Source organism: Clytia hemisphaerica, unplaced genomic scaffold (assembly GCF_902728285.1).
Source record: "Clytia hemisphaerica strain Z4C2 unplaced genomic scaffold, Clytia hemisphaerica genome assembly, whole genome shotgun sequence".
Taxonomy (NCBI): domain Eukaryota; kingdom Metazoa; phylum Cnidaria; class Hydrozoa; order Leptothecata; family Clytiidae; genus Clytia; species Clytia hemisphaerica.
Genome location: NW_027104101.1, coordinates 3,683,236 through 3,700,150, shown reverse-complemented (window position 1 = coordinate 3,700,150; position 16,915 = coordinate 3,683,236). Strand labels below are relative to the sequence as shown.

Here is a 16,915-nt window from a genome sequence, read left to right as displayed (position 1 = left end):
ACTTCAACCCACCTTCGAGAATAGACGTTCGAAGGATTTTTCTCGCTTTTTCGTGAGAAATAGTAGTATCGATTTGTTCATATTAATCTTTAACGATTGATATTAATTGTTATAATAATGAGTGGTATAGCACACGAGTGTTTACAGCATGGTTTTGTTCTGGGACGGAGTCTAGGCGAGGGAGGATACGGGCAAGTCAACAAGCGTCGTACGTGAACTTTAACTGCCCCAATGATACTCTCGCCAAGAGGCTCCGCTCCTTTGGACACAGTGACCAAGTAAGTTATTAATTGCTCAACTTTCATTGCTTTATATTCAATACGTTCGTTGCTTTTCTTTCTTTCCCTAATATTTTTAGCTAGACTATAATAGACGCTAGATTCTACTGCCCAGACAATCATCATGCCAAAAAGCTGAGATTATAGTATAAGTTTTGAATAGTAAAACAAAGATTGTTGATAACGTCTTTAAATAAACGGGTTATTGATTATTCGTTGGTTTTGCGAGTGCAATGTGTTTCTTCTTAATAATTTCATAATTTTTTTCCCATTTAAAGGTTGCTATCAAAATAATGAAGAAAGCAAACTGCTCTCAAACCTTCGAAAGGGAAGTGAGTTGCATGCTAAAACTGACTGGCTGTCGGAACGTTGTCCAGTTATTCAGATACTTCACCGGAGAAAACCATGTTTACTTGGTGATCGAACTTTGTACTGGAGGTGACTTGATCACACATTTCACCAACAGCCAGAAAATTAACGTAAAGAAAATTTTTCAACAGATTTCTGATGGCGTGCAGCAAATGCACGTAAAGGGCATCGCCCACCGGTAAGTTTAAGAACCTATTGCTGGTTATGTCTGCCTACTCTCGGGTACCTAATAGCCGGGGGGGGGGTTTTGGAATAAGCAGGGGGGTTGGAAAAATCTCAAAATTTAATAAGCGGGGGGGTTGGAATAAAAATGTCCTGGGTGGAAAATGTTCGAAAAGGAGGCTGATACAGCAGAATTAGGGCAAAAGAGGGAACTTCTGAAATTTTTTTCCCAAAAATCAATAAGCGGGGGGGTTGGAATAAGAATGTCCTGGGTGGAAAATTTTCGAAAAATTAATTAGCGGGCCCCCCCGGCTATTAGGTACCCGAGAGTATTTGTCAATCAAATCAAGTCATATTTTGCACTTGGTCATAGCACCCTTAGGTTTCAATACGATGACACGGAGCCGATTTGAAAAGTTTTGGGGTTTTTCAAAATGTTCATGGAGCATTGTTAAAAAGAAAAATTTTATACAAATTAAACCTATTCATTTCATGTTTTTCAGAGACTTGAAACCAGAAAACGTCTTGATTGACCGAAATGGTATCGCTAAGATCTCGGGTATGTTTTCCATTCATTTTAAAGCAATTCAGGATCGTCTCTAAATGCCTTTTTACAATTCCCCCTGTAAATTAAATAAATATAAAATAGCGTGTAACAGAGGCAGGCACCGATTCCTATGAAATAGGTCAATTGAACCAATTCCCTGTGTGATGATTAAAAACTTTTTAATCGTATTTTTTCAGACTTTGGTACTACAATCATGCCATCATCTCCGGACAACCTTTGTAATTCCTATTGTGGAACACCGGAATATATGGCACCAGAGGTCCTGCGTGGAGTTAAGCTCATCAGTTACAAACCGTACAATCCTTTCAAGGCCGATATGTGGAGTTTGTAAGTCGATCTGTTTTAATACATTGTCAATTTTATTCGAAAAGCTAACAGTAGGTCTCTCTGTGTCATTATGAATATGCCAACTTATGAGACTTGCCGCGGTGAAATTTCATCATTTTTTAATTCCACCCTGAAAAGAAAAAAATTATAAAGGAATGATCCAAAGTCAGAAAACGCGGGAAAGAGTTAGGGCTTCAGGGCGGTTAACGGGAAGAATAGCGGCGGTAGAGTTTTGGAAGACTGTAAACATCTCCGCCACTGCTTACTCCACCCGAATTTATCACGCCTCTCCTAAACTATTCCCTTTTTTTTAGTGATCTTGTGTAGACGATATGATCGTCTACCCTAACATATTCATTTTTTACAAAAAAATTAATGAATCTGCGGCCTTGTCAGATATTTTCCGAACCTGAAAAAAGAAGTCATTTTGTAGCCTGAATGATGAGTTAAATTGGGGTCTATAGAATATATCTAAGTTGATGATAGCGGGTCATTTCTAAAGAAACTTGCAAAATTGAAGTTTTTTGTATGAAGATAAAGGGTGATAATTTTTTTTTATGTTTTATTCTCTGTATAAAATTTTATACTTTTCTCTCAATTTTAGAGGCGCTATCCTGTATTCCTTTCTTACTGGAGAGTTCCTTCCACAAGTTGGTTCTTGGAAAGAAAATTTGTCCGTCTCTAATGGTAAGTTTGAAGGTATTTCGTTCAAGTGGGTGATTTCTACAGTTCCTAGAGATATTTTGGGCCCAGTACTGACGAACCCTGAACTAGGAATAAGGTCTGGCAGTATTAGCATATTTTAACAAAAAACTGGATTTTAGCGAATTTTTGTTGTTGCTGACCCAAAAATGGAGTCGGAAAAATATAGAAGGATAAAGCCAATCTCATTTGTAGTTGAAAAATTGTGACATTCTAAAGATTTTCCTGGGCCATTTTTTGCTGGCGATGAAAATGACCAAGTATAGAGTCCACTTAGATTGAACTTTATTCTTTACAATCGCTGTTTAGAATGTCTTGAACTCTTGACCAAGCTCTTGAATATCAAACCATCGTTGAGACCAACCATTGGTGACATTCAAAGACACCCCTGGCTTTCGGCTTCTCATAAGGTATGGTGATCTTCTACAGTGTGTCTGCAAAAAAGAATGAGAATTTATTTTCATCAAAATATTTTGGAAATGACAAACTCTGCATTGCTGATCTTATAAAAAATTGTTCCAACCGGCTGATTTATTTACTTTAGGCGTACAAACTTTTGCTAGCAGAACTTTCGCGAGGGCGAAAAATCGCGAAATTCACGACATTTACTTTCGCGAATTTAACGGAAAAATATTTTTCGCGAGCATAAATTTTCGCCAATCAAGACGTCAAAATGAGAATTTTCACATGAAAAAATGGCTTAGAGGGACAAATACATCTTGGATTGACTTGAAACATTTCTCCTTTGATTTATTAGTCTTTTAGCAGGCTAAAAAGTGCCATAAAAGTTACATTTTATTCAAAGTTTGAAGTTTTACAGATTTTCTATTTTGTCAAGAAATTTTCGAGAGCATAAACTTTCGCGAATGGCCCTTTCTAGAATTTTTGAAGACATTTACTTTCGCGAAAAGGGCCAAAATTCGCAAAAATCGCGAAAGTTTGTACGTCTAAAGTATTTGTGAAAACAACAATTCATTCCATCCACGAATGGATAACAATTTTCGCCAAATACCCCTTTTTTATCTGAATGATTTAACCATGACGTAAAATAAACCATTAAAATTGAAACTTATTTTCTAGGAACCCGCAATCAAGCAAATAGAGTTGATCAACAATATGGTCAAAGAATTTGATTGTTTGGTGGATAGAAAAAAGGCTCTTAAAGAAGAGTTAACCGAAGCTGAAAACAAAAATAAAACCCTTAGATTGAAACTTGGCATCAGTGAAAAGGTGAGAAAATGTCATTTTTCCGCGATACCTCTGTTAAAATGAATGAGAGCATAAAAATACAAAAGACGTTTTTCCCAGATTCCCATATACTTTTAGTCCAGGTGTCTTTTATAGTATGTTGTAAGCCCTCATATTATTTCAAGGCGATTTACGCTAGACTTAATCGAATAAGTTTTCGCGAAATGAAATTTCACGTTTTCGCATGAGTAGACAAAAATGAATCCACACGAGATTTTCGAAATTGTACTTTCCAACGCAAAGCTTATAATTTATCTCTAACAATGTTCTAGCAACCATCTCGCTACAAAGTCATCGTCCAACAAGATCTAGACGAAAAGGTGAGTTCAATTTCTTAACTGTTAGCACTTTTCGCTTTTAAGGAGGAATTGAAGTTTTTAGTGTTTCCTAAGAAATTACTGTACTTTTTTTTCTACAGTAAAAACAACTGATAATTTATTTTCTCATAGATGCCGATCACTGCCCAAGAAGCTAGCGACGAAATGGCCAAAATGATGAACAATCTCGCCCATAATATCAAGAGAGCAAATATCTTATTAAAAAGACAAAAAGCAGATTTGCAAAAAATGAACAGAGAAAATGTACTTCTCGAACACAAATTTTTTGAGAAGATACTGAGAAACAACCATCAACATGCTTCAAACCCTCAATTCCCAAATGGGCATCATTTTCCATCCACGGAATTATGGGAATGAAAACCTCCAAAAAATATTCAAATTTGTAAATAGTTTTTTTAAATCTATATTAATTTTGTAAATTGTTTTATTTTATCTTTACTTATTATGGTGTCACTTCAAAAAAATATAAATCCCCACAAAAACTCTTCAATACGCTAAACAAAATAATTTTTTAATTTCATTCGTTCCGCATTTAAGCTGGTTGATGTTTAATTTAGAAAGAAATGACTCAGTATTAAAATTCTTAGAACCAAGAAACTGTAATAGACCCGGTGGGACAAAGTCAAAGTTTCTTCCCCGGTGGAAAGAAATACCCTAAAATTTCAGCCCAACCCAGAAACTGACTTTCATTTAATCCCAATTTTAAATTCAATGGAGAAAATTGTCTTCCAAATCCATCCAACTGGATTTTTTTAGCTGGGAACAATATACAGTTTATATTTCCTTTTTGATAAAAGTTTTCAACACCAATCTTGGAAAAAAGTTCCACCGGGCGGCCTGTGAGAAAGGGGTGTCTTAGAGGTCGTAATTTCTCTGTTCATTGTCCTCTCCATCTCGCCCTCCATAAGATACACCCCTGTGTTATAGACCCGCTGGAACCCCCACCCACTGGAAAATTTAGTCTCGGGTTGGAAAAAAACCTGTAATTTCAACCCCACTGGGAAATCCACTTTTAGTTCATCCCTGCTCGAAATTCAATGTTGGAATCCAAAACCATCTGCACTGGATTTTTTAAACATTTGAACGATAAAATTTCTATTCCCACTGAAGAAAAAAGTTCCACCGGGGCTGTGAGACAAGGGTGTTAAGATAAATTTTTTCTCTCGAGGGTTTTAAGGCAGGCTCACACTTTCACAAAAATGCCATTTTTTCCTTCAAGGAACACATTAAGTTTACGTTGAATTTGGATCCGACCTTGAGAATACTTTAAGAATATCAATTAAGATTGGAATTGCCGATCTTATAAAAAAGCTAGCGAGGGATATTTGCGACTAAGATAAAGAGCAAAAACATTTGAATATCAGAATGCCGAACGAGAAATGAAAGAAAGGCGTCACTTTTTTCAATATGTTAAAAATTGACGTCAGTTGAAAAATTTATTTGACGTCAAATAAAAAAATTCTTAATAGAAAGAAAACTGCCAAGAAAAATTATCGTACTTCAACCCACCTTCGAGAATAGACGTTCGAAGGATTTTTCTCGCTTTTTCGTGAGAAATAGTAGTATCGATTTGTTCATATTAATCTTTAACGATTGATATTAATTGTTATAATAATGAGTGGTATAGCACACGAGTGTTTACAGCATGGTTTTGTTCTGGGACGGAGTCTAGGCGAGGGAGGATACGGGCAAGTCAAACAAGCGTCGTACGTGAACTTTAACTGCCCCAATGATACTCTCGCCAAGAGGCTCCGCTCCTTTGGACACAGTGACCAAGTAAGTTATTAATTGCTCAACTTTCATTGCTTTATATTCAATACGTTCGTTGCTTTTCTTTCTTTCCCTAATATTTTTAGCTAGACTATAATAGACGCTAGATTCTACTGCCCAGACAATCATCATGCCAAAAAGCTGAGATTATAGTATAAGTTTTGAATAGTAAAACAAAGATTGTTGATAACGTCTTTAAATAAACGGGTTATTGATTATTCGTTGGTTTTGCGAGTGCAATGTGTTTCTTTTTAATAATTTCATAATTTTTTTTCCCATTTAAAGGTTGCTATCAAAATAATGAAGAAAGCAAACTGCTCTCAAACCTTCGAAAGGGAAGTGAGTTGCATGCTAAAACTGACTGGCTGTCGGAACGTTGTCCAGTTATTCAGATACTTCACCGGAGAAAACCATGTTTACTTGGTGATCGAACTTTGTACTGGAGGTGACTTGATCACACATTTCACCAACAGCCAGAAAATTAACGTAAAGAAAATTTTTCAACAGATTTCTGATGGCGTGCAGCAAATGCACGTAAAGGGCATCGCCCACCGGTAAGTTTAAGAACCTATTGCTGGTTATGTCTGCCTACTCTCGGGTACCTAATAGCCGGGGGGGGGGGGTTTGGAATAAGCAGGGGGGTTGGAAAAAATCTCAAAATTTAATAAGCGGGGGGGTTGGAATAAAAATGTCCTGGGTGGAAAATGTTCGAAAAGGAGGCTGATACAGCAGAATTAGGGCAAAAGAGGGAACTTCTGAAATTTTTTTCCCAAAAATCAATAAGCGGGGGGGTTGGAATAAGAATGTCCTGGGTGGAAAATTTTCGAAAAATTAATTAGCGGGCCCCCCCGGCTATTAGGTACCCGAGAGTATTTGTCAATCAAATCAAGTCATATTTTTGCACTTGGTCATAGCACCCTTAGGTTTCAATACGATGACACGGAGCCGATTTGAAAAGTTTTGGGGTTTTTCAAAATGTTCATGGAGCATTGTTAAAAAGAAAAATTTTATACAAATTAAACCTATTCATTTCATGTTTTTCAGAGACTTGAAACCAGAAAACGTCTTGATTGACCGAAATGGTATCGCTAAGATCTCGGGTATGTTTTCCATTCATTTTAAAGCAATTCAGGATCGTCTCTAAATGCCTTTTTACAATTCCCCCTGTAAATTAAATAAATATAAAATAGCGTGTAACAGAGGCAGGCACCGATTCCTATGAAATAGGTCAATGAACCAATTCCCTGTGTGATGATTAAAAACTTTTTAATCGTATTTTTTCAGACTTTGGTACTACAATCATGCCATCATCTCCGGACAACCTTTGTAATTCCTATTGTGGAACACCGGAATATATGGCACCAGAGGTCCTGCGTGGAGTTAAGCTCATCAGTTACAAACCGTACAATCCTTTCAAGGCCGATATGTGGAGTTTGTAAGTCGATCTGTTTTAATACATTGTCAATTTTATTCGAAAAGCTAACAGTAGGTCTCTCTGTGTCATTATGAATATGCCAACTTATGAGACTTGCCGCGGTGAAATTTCATCATTTTTTAATTCCACCCTGAAAAGAAAAAAATTATAAAGGAATGATCCAAAGTCAGAAAACGCGGGAAAGAGTTAGGGCTTCAGGGCGGTTAACGGGAAGAATAGCGGCGGTAGAGTTTTGGAAGACTGTAAACATCTCCGCCACTGCTTACTCCACCCGAATTTATCACGCCTCTCCTAAACTATTCCCTTTTTTTAGTGATCTTGTGTAGACGATAGGATCGACTACCCTAACATATTCATTTTTTCAAAAATTTAATGAATCTGCGGCCTTATCAGATATTTTCCGAACCTGAAAAAAGAAGTCATTTGTAGCCTGAATGATGAGTCAAATTGGGGTCTATAGAATATATCTTAAATTGGTTGTAGCAGGTCACTTTTTTTTAAAGATTTTTTCTCTGTAAAAAATTCATTTTTTTCTCTCAATTTTAGAGGTGCTATCCTGTATTCCTTTCTTACTGGAGAGTTCCTTCCACAAGTTGGTTCTTGGAAAGAAAATTTGTCCGTCTCTAATGGTAAGTTTGAAGGTATTTCGTTCAAGTGGATGATTTCTACAATTCCTGGAGAACTTTTGAGGCCCAGTACTGACGAACCCTGAACTAGGAGGAAGCTCTGGCAGTATTAGCACTTTTCAACAAAATAAGAATTTTAGCAACTTTCTGTTGTCGCTGACCCAAAAAAGGGTATTTTAGTGGCTCCTGCATGCCCTAACTCATTTGTACAGTAGCCGAAAAATTGTGACATTCTAAAGATTTTCCTGGGCCATTTTTTGCTTGCGATGAAAACGACCACTTGGATTGAACCTAATTCTTTACATTCATCTTTTAGAATGTCTTGATCTCTTGGCCAAGCTCTTGAGTATCAAACCACCGTTGAGACCAACCATTGGTGACATTCAAAGACACCCCTGGCTTTCGGCTTCTCATAAGGTGATTTTCTAAAGTGTGTCCGCAAAAAAGAATAAGAATTTATTTTCATCAAAACATTTTGGAAATGACAAACTCTGCATTGCTGATCTTATAAAAAATAGTTCCAACCGGCTGATTTATTTATTTGTAAAAACACTTCATTCCACCCACGACTGGATAACAATTTTCGCCAAATACTCCTTTTTTATCTGAATGATTTAACCATAACGTAAAATCATTAAATCATTAACATTGAAACTTCTTTTCTAGGAACCCGCAATCAAACAAATAGAGTTGATCAACAATATGATCAAAGAATTTGATTGTTTGGTGGATAGAAAAAAGGCTCTTAAAGAAGAGTTAGCCGAAGCTGAAAATAAAAATAAAATCCTTAAATTGAAGCTTGGCATCAGTGAAAAGGTGAGAAAATGTCATTTTTTTGGCCATATCTCAGCCTGTTAAGATGAACGAGAATAAAAAAATAAGAAAAGGTTTTTCCCAAATTCCCATATATTTTTAGTCCAAGTGTCTTTTATAGTTATGTTGTTACAGTAGCGTAGGCAGAAGGGGCGCAAAATTTGTGTAGGAGAGCAAACTTTCATGACACTGTGATTATTCTATTCATAATGTAAAAAGATAATCAGAGTGTCATAAAAATCTGCTCTCCCACATAAATTTTGCGCTCCTCCTGTCTACGCTACTGTTTGTAAGCCCTCGTATTATTTCAAAGCGATTTACGCTAGACATAATCGAATATTTTTCGCCAGATGAAGTTCACATTTTCGCCTGAGTAAACGAAAATAAATTCACGCGAGATTTTCGAAATTGTGCTTTCCGACGCAAAGCTTATAATTTAATTCTAACTATGTTCTAGCAACCATCTCGCTACAAAGTCATCGTTCAACAAGATCTAGACGAAAAGGTGAGTTTACTTTCTTAAATGTTAGCACTTTTCGCTTTTCAGTAGGAATTGAAGTTTTTAGTGTAATTTCCTAAAAAATTACCGTACTTTTTTTTTCTACAGTAAAAACAACTGATAATTTATTTTCTCATAGATACCGACCACTGCCCAAGAAGCTAGCGACGAAATGGCCAAAATGATGAACAATCTCGCCCATAATATCAAGAGAGCAAATATCTTATTAAAAAGACAAAAAGCAGATTTGCAGAAAATCAACAGCGAAAATGTTCTTCTCGGACACAAATTTTTTGAGAAGATATTGAGAAACAACGCCGCTTCAAATCCTCAATTCCCAAATGGACATCATTTTCCATCCACGGAATTATGGGAATGAGAACCCCCGAAAAATATTCAAATTTGTAAATAGTTTTTTTAAAATCTATATTAATTTTGTAAATAGTTTTATTTTATCTTTACTTATGGTGGCACTTCAAAAAATATAAATCCCCACAAAAACTCTTCAACATGCTAAACAAAACAATGTGTTCGTTTCGTTTGGTTTTTCATTTAGGAAGAGATGGCCATAGTGTGCATTGGGGTCCAGCCCCCAGCATTTTTCAGGGGGGAGGCTAAGGAAAATAGGAAAACAAATTTTCAAGAAGGATAAAACTTTCCCCACAGCATAGATTTTTAACATAATTTAAAATATCTTCAACCTATCAGCTTTACCCCCAGTTCTATTACACAACACTCAGCCTCCCCTAGCAAGCTAGCCCCCATTATTTTTTGAAAAATACAGCCCCAATCAAGCAAAAATGGTTCAGCCCCTCCCTAAGGTCAGAGGGGTGCATTCTATGATGGCTGAATATAAAAACTCTTAGAGGTGCATTTTGTTTGTTCAACCCAATCCTAGACTGAATCACAAACCACTTCAGAACCGCAGGGAGCACAAATTCGTTATTGGATGTCAGTAACCTAGTCCTCTCCAGGATTAATTATCCCTCTTGATGATTTATACTGGGATAATACTTCAAAATTTTTATTTTGTGGAAGTAGTAAGTCATCATACGATGTCGGGTGTCAGCCGCTTGATGAATCACCAAGAAATTCTTATAGGACAACTCTCTCCAATCTATCATATTATTTGTATTAAGAAACAACAAAAAAATAATCAATTTTCAAGTTCTTGTAACAAAAATCGTTTTTATTCTCTATCTGATGCCTAGCAAATAAAATGTACATTGTAAAAAGGCTATAATGTAGCTTTCTTATGCTGAATTACCCTTAACTCAAGCCCCTCGTTCCATAGTGCTACAGAAAACATTTATTCAATAACTCATAAGTTAAGATAGACCTATATTTTTTTAAGTCGTATGATCAATTCAATTTCCCACAGGTGGTCAAAGAAAGTTTTTTTACAGTACAAATGCACATGATTTCCTCTCAAAGAAAATCAAAACAGCCGATAAAATAAAAAAAGATTTCATCTTAAGATGTTTCATAAAAAAGATGACTCGTCATTCCATGGTCATCAACTAGAAATCTATTATATTGTCTCTCATAGTGTTGTAGATCTCCAAATTTTGTAATAATGTTTACCAAAAGTCTTTTCTTACAATATCTTTCTCTCCCGTGTAGGGGCGTTGGGGCGCTTACATTCCATCACCGCCCTCATCATCATCGTCAACACCACGTATGTACAAAACATTGTTACATCTGTATAAAAAGAGAAATATTAGAATGTATTCATTTTGGCAAAAACGTTTCAAATGTTTGCTTGCCCATAGCGAAGGAATGTTTTTCAGCAACGCTTATCAACAATTAACAGTATGTGTAGGCTCAGGCAAAAAACACTAAGCACCAAATCTTTTGAAAATTTTAATACTCGAGGGGGCTCGTATAGGGAGATCATCTAGGTGAAGAATAGATACCTTATCAAAATTTCTCCTAAATTTCCTGTCATCTGTCCATCAATAAATTCTTCTGAATTGGCGATCTGAAAAAAGAAATAAAGTGCTAAAGAACACGTTTTTTATATGCATAACGCTTATAAGCAAGTCCAGGCTCAAATCTATTAGAAGATCTTAAGCAAGTGCCTAAGCATGTGATGAGCCCTAGTTTACAAAATTTCAAAGCATTTAATCTCCGAAACTGCAAAAAAAAACCTGCATAATGTGTAAATTCACCATAAGTATGGTATAAACATATATTCGAGACTCCATAAATTCATTTTGCCAAGCATAACAAGGCTTACAAAAATTTACCCTACTGTATGCTTATTAAAAACGTGTACATGGCAAGAGATGCTAGCTCGGGAAAAATTTCAAGCACTTTTGGCACTGGCCATTTTTCACATTAAAAATTGAGTTTCCAACAATTACGTAACCTCTTGGAGCAATCAATACCAATGAAAGGCCTTGAAATTTGTCACAAGACCCCTTTGATGCCCTGTGAAAAGTTTATTTTTCAAGGATTGCTTATCAAAAAACGGGACAATTTTTTATTTTGCCCCACTTCTTACATAATCTTTGGCATGTTGCTAACACAATAGTAAAATTTTTCAAATATTGAGTTTTAAAACTGAATTCAAATTGAGTATTGTGGTAGTTTAACAACCGCAAAAAAGTGATTGAAATTTTCACTGCAGCTGAATCTTTCAAACAAAAATGTTATAGAGAAGCAGAAGGAAGTTCATACCTGCATGTTCATGTAGTTGTCAACTGAAACAAGATAACCTTTGTACTCCATTCCCCATTTCAGTTTGACCATCACTGCCTTGCCGGTCAGTCCATTCAAAAAGGGTTTTGGATTCAATGGAAGTTGTTGCTAAAAAATAAATTTTATAATGTTCAAATTCAAAACTTCATACAGGTATGTCAGTCATGAACTTTTGATATCACCGATACTGGACCTAAATTTCACCCCTTGTTGACATTGACTCAATAGTGTGACCATCACAAATAACTTGTGTCATTTTAAAATAATAAGCCGTAAAAATAATGAGCCGCAAAAAAAAGAGCCGTAAAAATAAAATAAAAAAAACAATTAAATAAAATATTAAATTAACCTGCGTCGGCAAAAAATTCTGGGTTCTATAGTACAGTAAGCACTTTTATGTCACTTATGTCATAACATGTCACGATAACTTTCACTGAACTGCGCGCCCTTTTAAACTTTTTTGTTTTCATTCAAAATGTCCGGATGCCGATTGGAGAACTAGAGCCTATTGCCTGATGGGATTAACAAATAACGAGTGTGTAACTAGCCGCGCGAGTGACGTCAAACGCCACTAATTTGTTCTTCTTTGTTCCAGACACTCGTGTGTTCCACTGTGGACTTTTTAATATTTCGATTTAAAAGCCTATTTGGTGCAAAAGAGAAATCGTGTATTTTTTAATACGCCGTTTATTAACTCAAATCAAAACAAATCAAATGACTTTGGAGGTTCGGTGAAATGGTGGCAGAATTGCCAACCCATGTTTTGTCAGATAGTCCCAAGTTAGAGCAGTTGACGGTACATGACAGCGCTCGCTGTGCTAATCATATGAAAATTAACTGCGTACACGCATACCGTAAATCACCGATTAAGCGCCCGGGCGCTTATTTAATTTTTCAGGCTCTGAGGGGGGCGCTTATTCAAGCGGGGCGCTTATTTTTTATTTCAGAAATTCGTATATCAACAAATTCGGAATCTGCTTAAACTTAACTTCAAAAAAGGATGAAATCGGACTTGTGGTTCCTGTTAAATATACAGCAATTACCGACGATAAACTTTTTGCTCAAGTCTTGCTTGAGAAGTTAGAAAAGAAGAAAAAGATTATCGGCATTGATATAACTGAAAGCAAGCTGAAGAAACGAATCTGAAGAAAAAGAAACAGAAAAAAAAGAAAGCTAAAAGACCTTGATTTTTATTTTTGTTCCAATTTTTTTCGACTGTTAATCATCTGAAGAGAAATTCTTATCCCGGAAATTAGCCTAGGCCACCAATTTGAATAAGCGCCCCTCCCTGGGGCGGGGGGGGCGCTCCCGAGGGGGCGCTTATTCAAAGGGGGGGGCGCTTATTTGAGCGGGGCGCTTATTTGAGCGGGGCGCTTATTTGAGCGGGGCGCTTATAAAATTATTTTAACTAACTGGGGGCGCTTATTCGAGCGGGGCGCGAATTCAAGCGGGGCGCTTAATCGGTGATTTACGGTATTTAAAAAAAATCAGCTTCACAATTGCGAAAGATACATCTGGACTTATACTTTATACTTATCTAAGTATCTTATAATATAAAAACCAGCCATGCATATTTTCTTATCAACGATGTTTTCAACTCAAGTGACACGAGTGATAATTTTTTTGTTTTTGACCAAAGTTCATCACCTGGGCGCTGGAGACAAATATTTTTTGTAACCATGTAACCATGTTTAAATTAAACGTTTTTTTAGAATGCATTAAAAATCAATTGCTCCGGAAGCACCGGAAAAGCTCTGGAACTTTCTGGAGAGAAAATAGTTTTTTTTAGCTGCTCCGGAAAACTCCGGCAGGGTTCGAATTATAAACTTTAGGAGCTTTGCTATTTTTCCGAGTGAAGCGAGGTAACAGAGGAGCGCCGCAGGTGAAATTTTTTCACTGTTTGTGAAACATTTTTAGTATTTTGCGATGTTGTTTGGAAGAAAATGCGAAAGTATCTTCAATTCATTTCTCGAGAACAGCGAAGTAAGAGTTAAAGTAAGAGATTATAGACAAAGCAAAGTATAGTGAAGTTTTGAAGTAGCGAGTAGATAAAGCAATAGATAAACGAGTGAATAAAGTAGCGAGTTGATAAAGTAATAGATAAACAAATGAATAAAGTAGCGAAATAGATAAAGCAATAGATAAACGAATGAATAAATTAGCGAAGTAGACCAGCTTTTGATATTATGCTCCTAATAGGCTGTAGAATTGACAAAAAAAAATTGCCCTTCGAATCTCCTGCAGTTTTCAAGTGAATCGAATTTTAGTTAATCGATAGAACTTATCAAGGCCTTCCCACAGCTGGATAGCCCTGAATTAGTAGTATCCGAAAATGGTATGGTTTGTTAACTTTTGATGTTCTGATCTTGAGATATTTCATTTTTAAGGTGGGTAAATATGCTGAAAAACTGCTGACTCAGCAAAAAATATCGATAATTTTCAATATTTAAACCAAAATATCTTGAGATCTATCTAGACATCGAAAACTGACAAACCATACCATTTTTGGATACTACTAATTCAGGGCTATCCGGTCGTGAGAGTGATTTTTTCTGAAAATCCCTCTAGAAAAATGCTGACGGCATCGGAAAATGCCAAAAACATTGATTTTTTGTCTTAAAAATGCCATTTCTCGGCACCAGGTGGTCGAAACTTAACAAATAACCCCATTTTTTTCATCTACGTTTCACGCTGAATTCGTTGGTAGCCTCAGATATTTGATTTTCAGACTTCGAAAAAACTGTTAGTAAAGGGGGGACCCTTGATTAAAAATATGATCTCTCATGGGCAGAGCGTTGAGATATACCGCCCGGAACGAATAACTTTCCTAGTTAGGAAATTTCAAAGCGTTAAAGCCCCGGATACATTTTGAAATTTTGTTTCTGCATCATGTAGAGAGGGTTTTATTGGGTCTTTCCTTTCCTAATAAGGAAGGCCTTTCCTAATTAGGAAATTCGGGAAAATTGTAAAATGCTTTCCTAATTAGGCCAAAACTCCTGACTGACAGTATAGACTTAAACTCGTATATGCAAGATTACGGGATTGCGATTACAGGCTGATTTTACTTTGAGTGATTTCATTTTCGATTTCAAGCCAACATCTTAGCAACGGGGTGCTCACCCATAGTTACAGGGGTTTGTGCAAAAAACTAAACATAGAAAATTTTCGAAATTCCCCATTTTGATTACTGTAAAGCAATGAAAAATGAAACTTTTCTATGTTTCACTTTTTTGCGCCTATTCTTCAAAATGAAAATATTTAAAATTTTAAGTTCATCTTTTATTCAATGATTTTTTACGGGACTTTGTTGACAATCTAACTCTCGCGTCAAATTCCCGCTTTCTTCAGTAAATTGAAGATGAGAAAAAACTTAAGCTAAGTAAGCCACGGGTCACAGATTGAAACAAATATATGAAGGGTGGGGGATTTTACAGCTGCCCGTCGTGCAAGGCACTGAGAGGCCACGGGTGCCAAAAAGAAGGGCCGTTTGAAATGCGACAACCTCATTGGTGGAAATTTGATAAACAGCTGCGACAGTCTGGGAAATCCTCTCAATTGCACGCTTATGTTCCGAGGCCGTAAGCGCGCAATTGCACGGTTATCAAAATGGCAGAATTTTTAAGCGTGTAATTACATGCTTATCGAAATTGTTCTGAAACGGGCGGTAAGTGTTAAGCAAGATTGACGGGTGACGGCTTTTGCGGTAAGCGTGTAATTGCAAGCTTTAAAATTTCCTATATTTTTGACACGTAATTCCTTCCGAAAGCTCTGTTGAATTTCAAAAGCCTAGGGCAGTTTTACTCAAAATTTATCGTAGAAGAAGATTCCGTAAAAATGGATTGCCCGTTAAACCATGCCTTCGCCCGAATTAGAGAATTCTGAACCATTTGAAATCCCTAAGCAATTTCAACCGGGGCGGGAGCGGGCGTAAATTTTAACCATGCAATTACGCGCTTACGCCCTCGGAACATAGCGTGCAATTGAGAGGATTTCCCAGACTGTGCGAAGGAGCGCTGGAAGGGAAGCAATCAGTAGAAGAGACCACTTTCGTTTTTGTTGCAGATTTCAATATAAACTTCTCTAAAGGATTACTTGTCAATGTACATGTACACAGGTGTTGTGTCAACTTGTCAGCATTGGGCTATTCCATTTTTAAACCATACACGGCAGTATTGACAAACTTTTCCAGGGGGTCTGAACTTTGATTTTCCAAGGGGTTTTTGTTCCTTTTTCAGATTTTCCAAGGGGGTTATTGAAGCTTTCCAGGGGGTTCTCTCCTCCTAAACTGACATCAATAGTTATTTTCCAGGCCCTTTTTCACAAAATTTCACTTTCCAGGGCAGGGGTGTCGACCCCTAATTTCCAAGTTTGTTATCCAAAATTTCCAGGGGGGTTAGTGAAAAAAGTTCGTCAATACCCCTGTACAATTTTTTTTTGGAATAGCCAATTGTATTGTTTTAAAGGAAAAGAAAAAAGAGGTAAGACTAGCCTAGTTTCTAATCCTGATATAGAAGTTTAAGTTTAGACTGACTGACTGTGATGATGATAGGACTATAGGTAGGAATCCCCCATCTCCACAGGTAAATCAAGATGGTTAAAATGTAACATTTTCTCATCGTTCATACTCACATTTTAGGAATTGTCTCATTGTTGGAAAGCGAGATAAAACAAATACTTACAGCCATATCTTTCGTTGTACTTGGCTTGGACCTTCGCTTCAAAACTTTCCAAAGCACGTTCCTTTTTGTGTCCCGTCTCGCAATTATGGCGCGCCAAAAGGCTTTTTAATACTAACTTTTTTTTTATAATACCAACTTTTTTTTATAATACCAACTTTTTTTTATAATACCAACATTTTTTATTATAATACCATCTTTTTTTATATAGTACCAACTTTTTTTTTAGTTTTCATAACACCAATTTTTGTCTCGCTTACTATGCGTGTATAATCGATCAAGTGTAGAAAGAGTCTTAGCGCGATTACACCTAGCCTCAATCGAACGGCTGATATTTCTGGGTAATATTCTATTGTGTTCGATTGCGTTAATTGGGTTTTACGTTGGTGCCTTTTCTTGAC

The 16,915-nt window shown here is 36.5% G+C and overlaps 3 protein-coding genes across 3 annotated transcripts; 2 read left to right on the top strand and 1 right to left on the bottom strand.

Moving 5' to 3' along the window:
* Positions 1-178: 178 nt before the first annotated feature.
* On the top strand, positions 179-4,353 carry LOC136813124 (aurora kinase C-like). Its single transcript, XM_067069653.1, has 9 exons — positions 179-278; positions 557-825; positions 1,313-1,368; positions 1,554-1,704; positions 2,309-2,391; positions 2,716-2,816; positions 3,487-3,636; positions 3,927-3,974; positions 4,104-4,353. The coding sequence occupies exons 2-9, from the start codon at positions 572-574 to the stop codon at positions 4,347-4,349; spliced, it is 1,089 nt and encodes a 362-aa protein (XP_066925754.1). The 5' UTR covers positions 179-278; positions 557-571; the 3' UTR covers positions 4,350-4,353.
* Positions 4,354-5,524: 1,171 nt separating this feature from the next.
* Positions 5,525-9,547, top strand: LOC136812926 (testis-specific serine/threonine-protein kinase 3-like). The gene is made up of 9 exons (XM_067069436.1): positions 5,525-5,768; positions 6,048-6,316; positions 6,807-6,862; positions 7,047-7,197; positions 7,744-7,826; positions 8,140-8,240; positions 8,490-8,639; positions 9,094-9,141; positions 9,275-9,547. Exons 1-9 carry the CDS (start codon positions 5,607-5,609, stop codon positions 9,512-9,514), a joined length of 1,260 nt encoding a protein of 419 aa, XP_066925537.1. The 5' UTR covers positions 5,525-5,606; the 3' UTR covers positions 9,515-9,547.
* Positions 9,548-10,303: 756 nt separating this feature from the next.
* On the bottom strand, positions 10,304-16,596 carry LOC136813122 (small nuclear ribonucleoprotein F-like). Its single transcript, XM_067069651.1, has 4 exons — positions 16,518-16,596; positions 11,818-11,946; positions 11,052-11,116; positions 10,304-10,836 (listed from the first exon to the last, which is right to left on the bottom strand). Exons 1-4 carry the CDS (start codon positions 16,521-16,523, stop codon positions 10,773-10,775), a joined length of 264 nt encoding a protein of 87 aa, XP_066925752.1. The 5' UTR covers positions 16,524-16,596; the 3' UTR covers positions 10,304-10,772.
* Between the last annotated feature and the right edge of the window lie 319 nt (positions 16,597-16,915).

Excerpts from the sequence above, each read along its gene's own strand:
- LOC136813124 (XM_067069653.1), top strand. The coding sequence starts at position 572 with ATGAAGAAAGCAAACTGCTCTCAAACCTTCGAAAGGGAAGTGAGTTGC. Across the intron at positions 1,369-1,553 it reads TGGTATCGCTAAGATCTCGG|ACTTTGGTACTACAATCATG; the intron begins GTATGTTTTCCA and ends GTATTTTTTCAG. Across the intron at positions 2,392-2,715 it reads AAATTTGTCCGTCTCTAATG|AATGTCTTGAACTCTTGACC; the intron begins GTAAGTTTGAAG and ends ATCGCTGTTTAG.
- LOC136812926 (XM_067069436.1), top strand. The coding sequence starts at position 5,607 with ATGAGTGGTATAGCACACGAGTGTTTACAGCATGGTTTTGTTCTGGGA. Across the intron at positions 7,827-8,139 it reads AAATTTGTCCGTCTCTAATG|AATGTCTTGATCTCTTGGCC; the intron begins GTAAGTTTGAAG and ends TTCATCTTTTAG. Across the intron at positions 8,241-8,489 it reads GGCTTTCGGCTTCTCATAAG|GAACCCGCAATCAAACAAAT; the intron begins GTGATTTTCTAA and ends CTTCTTTTCTAG.
- LOC136813122 (XM_067069651.1), bottom strand. Across the intron at positions 11,117-11,817 it reads ACAACTACATGAACATGCAG|ATCGCCAATTCAGAAGAATT; the intron begins GTATGAACTTCC and ends TTCTTTTTTCAG. Across the intron at positions 10,837-11,051 it reads TTAGGAGAAATTTTGATAAG|ATGTAACAATGTTTTGTACA; the intron begins GTATCTATTCTT and ends CTTTTTATACAG.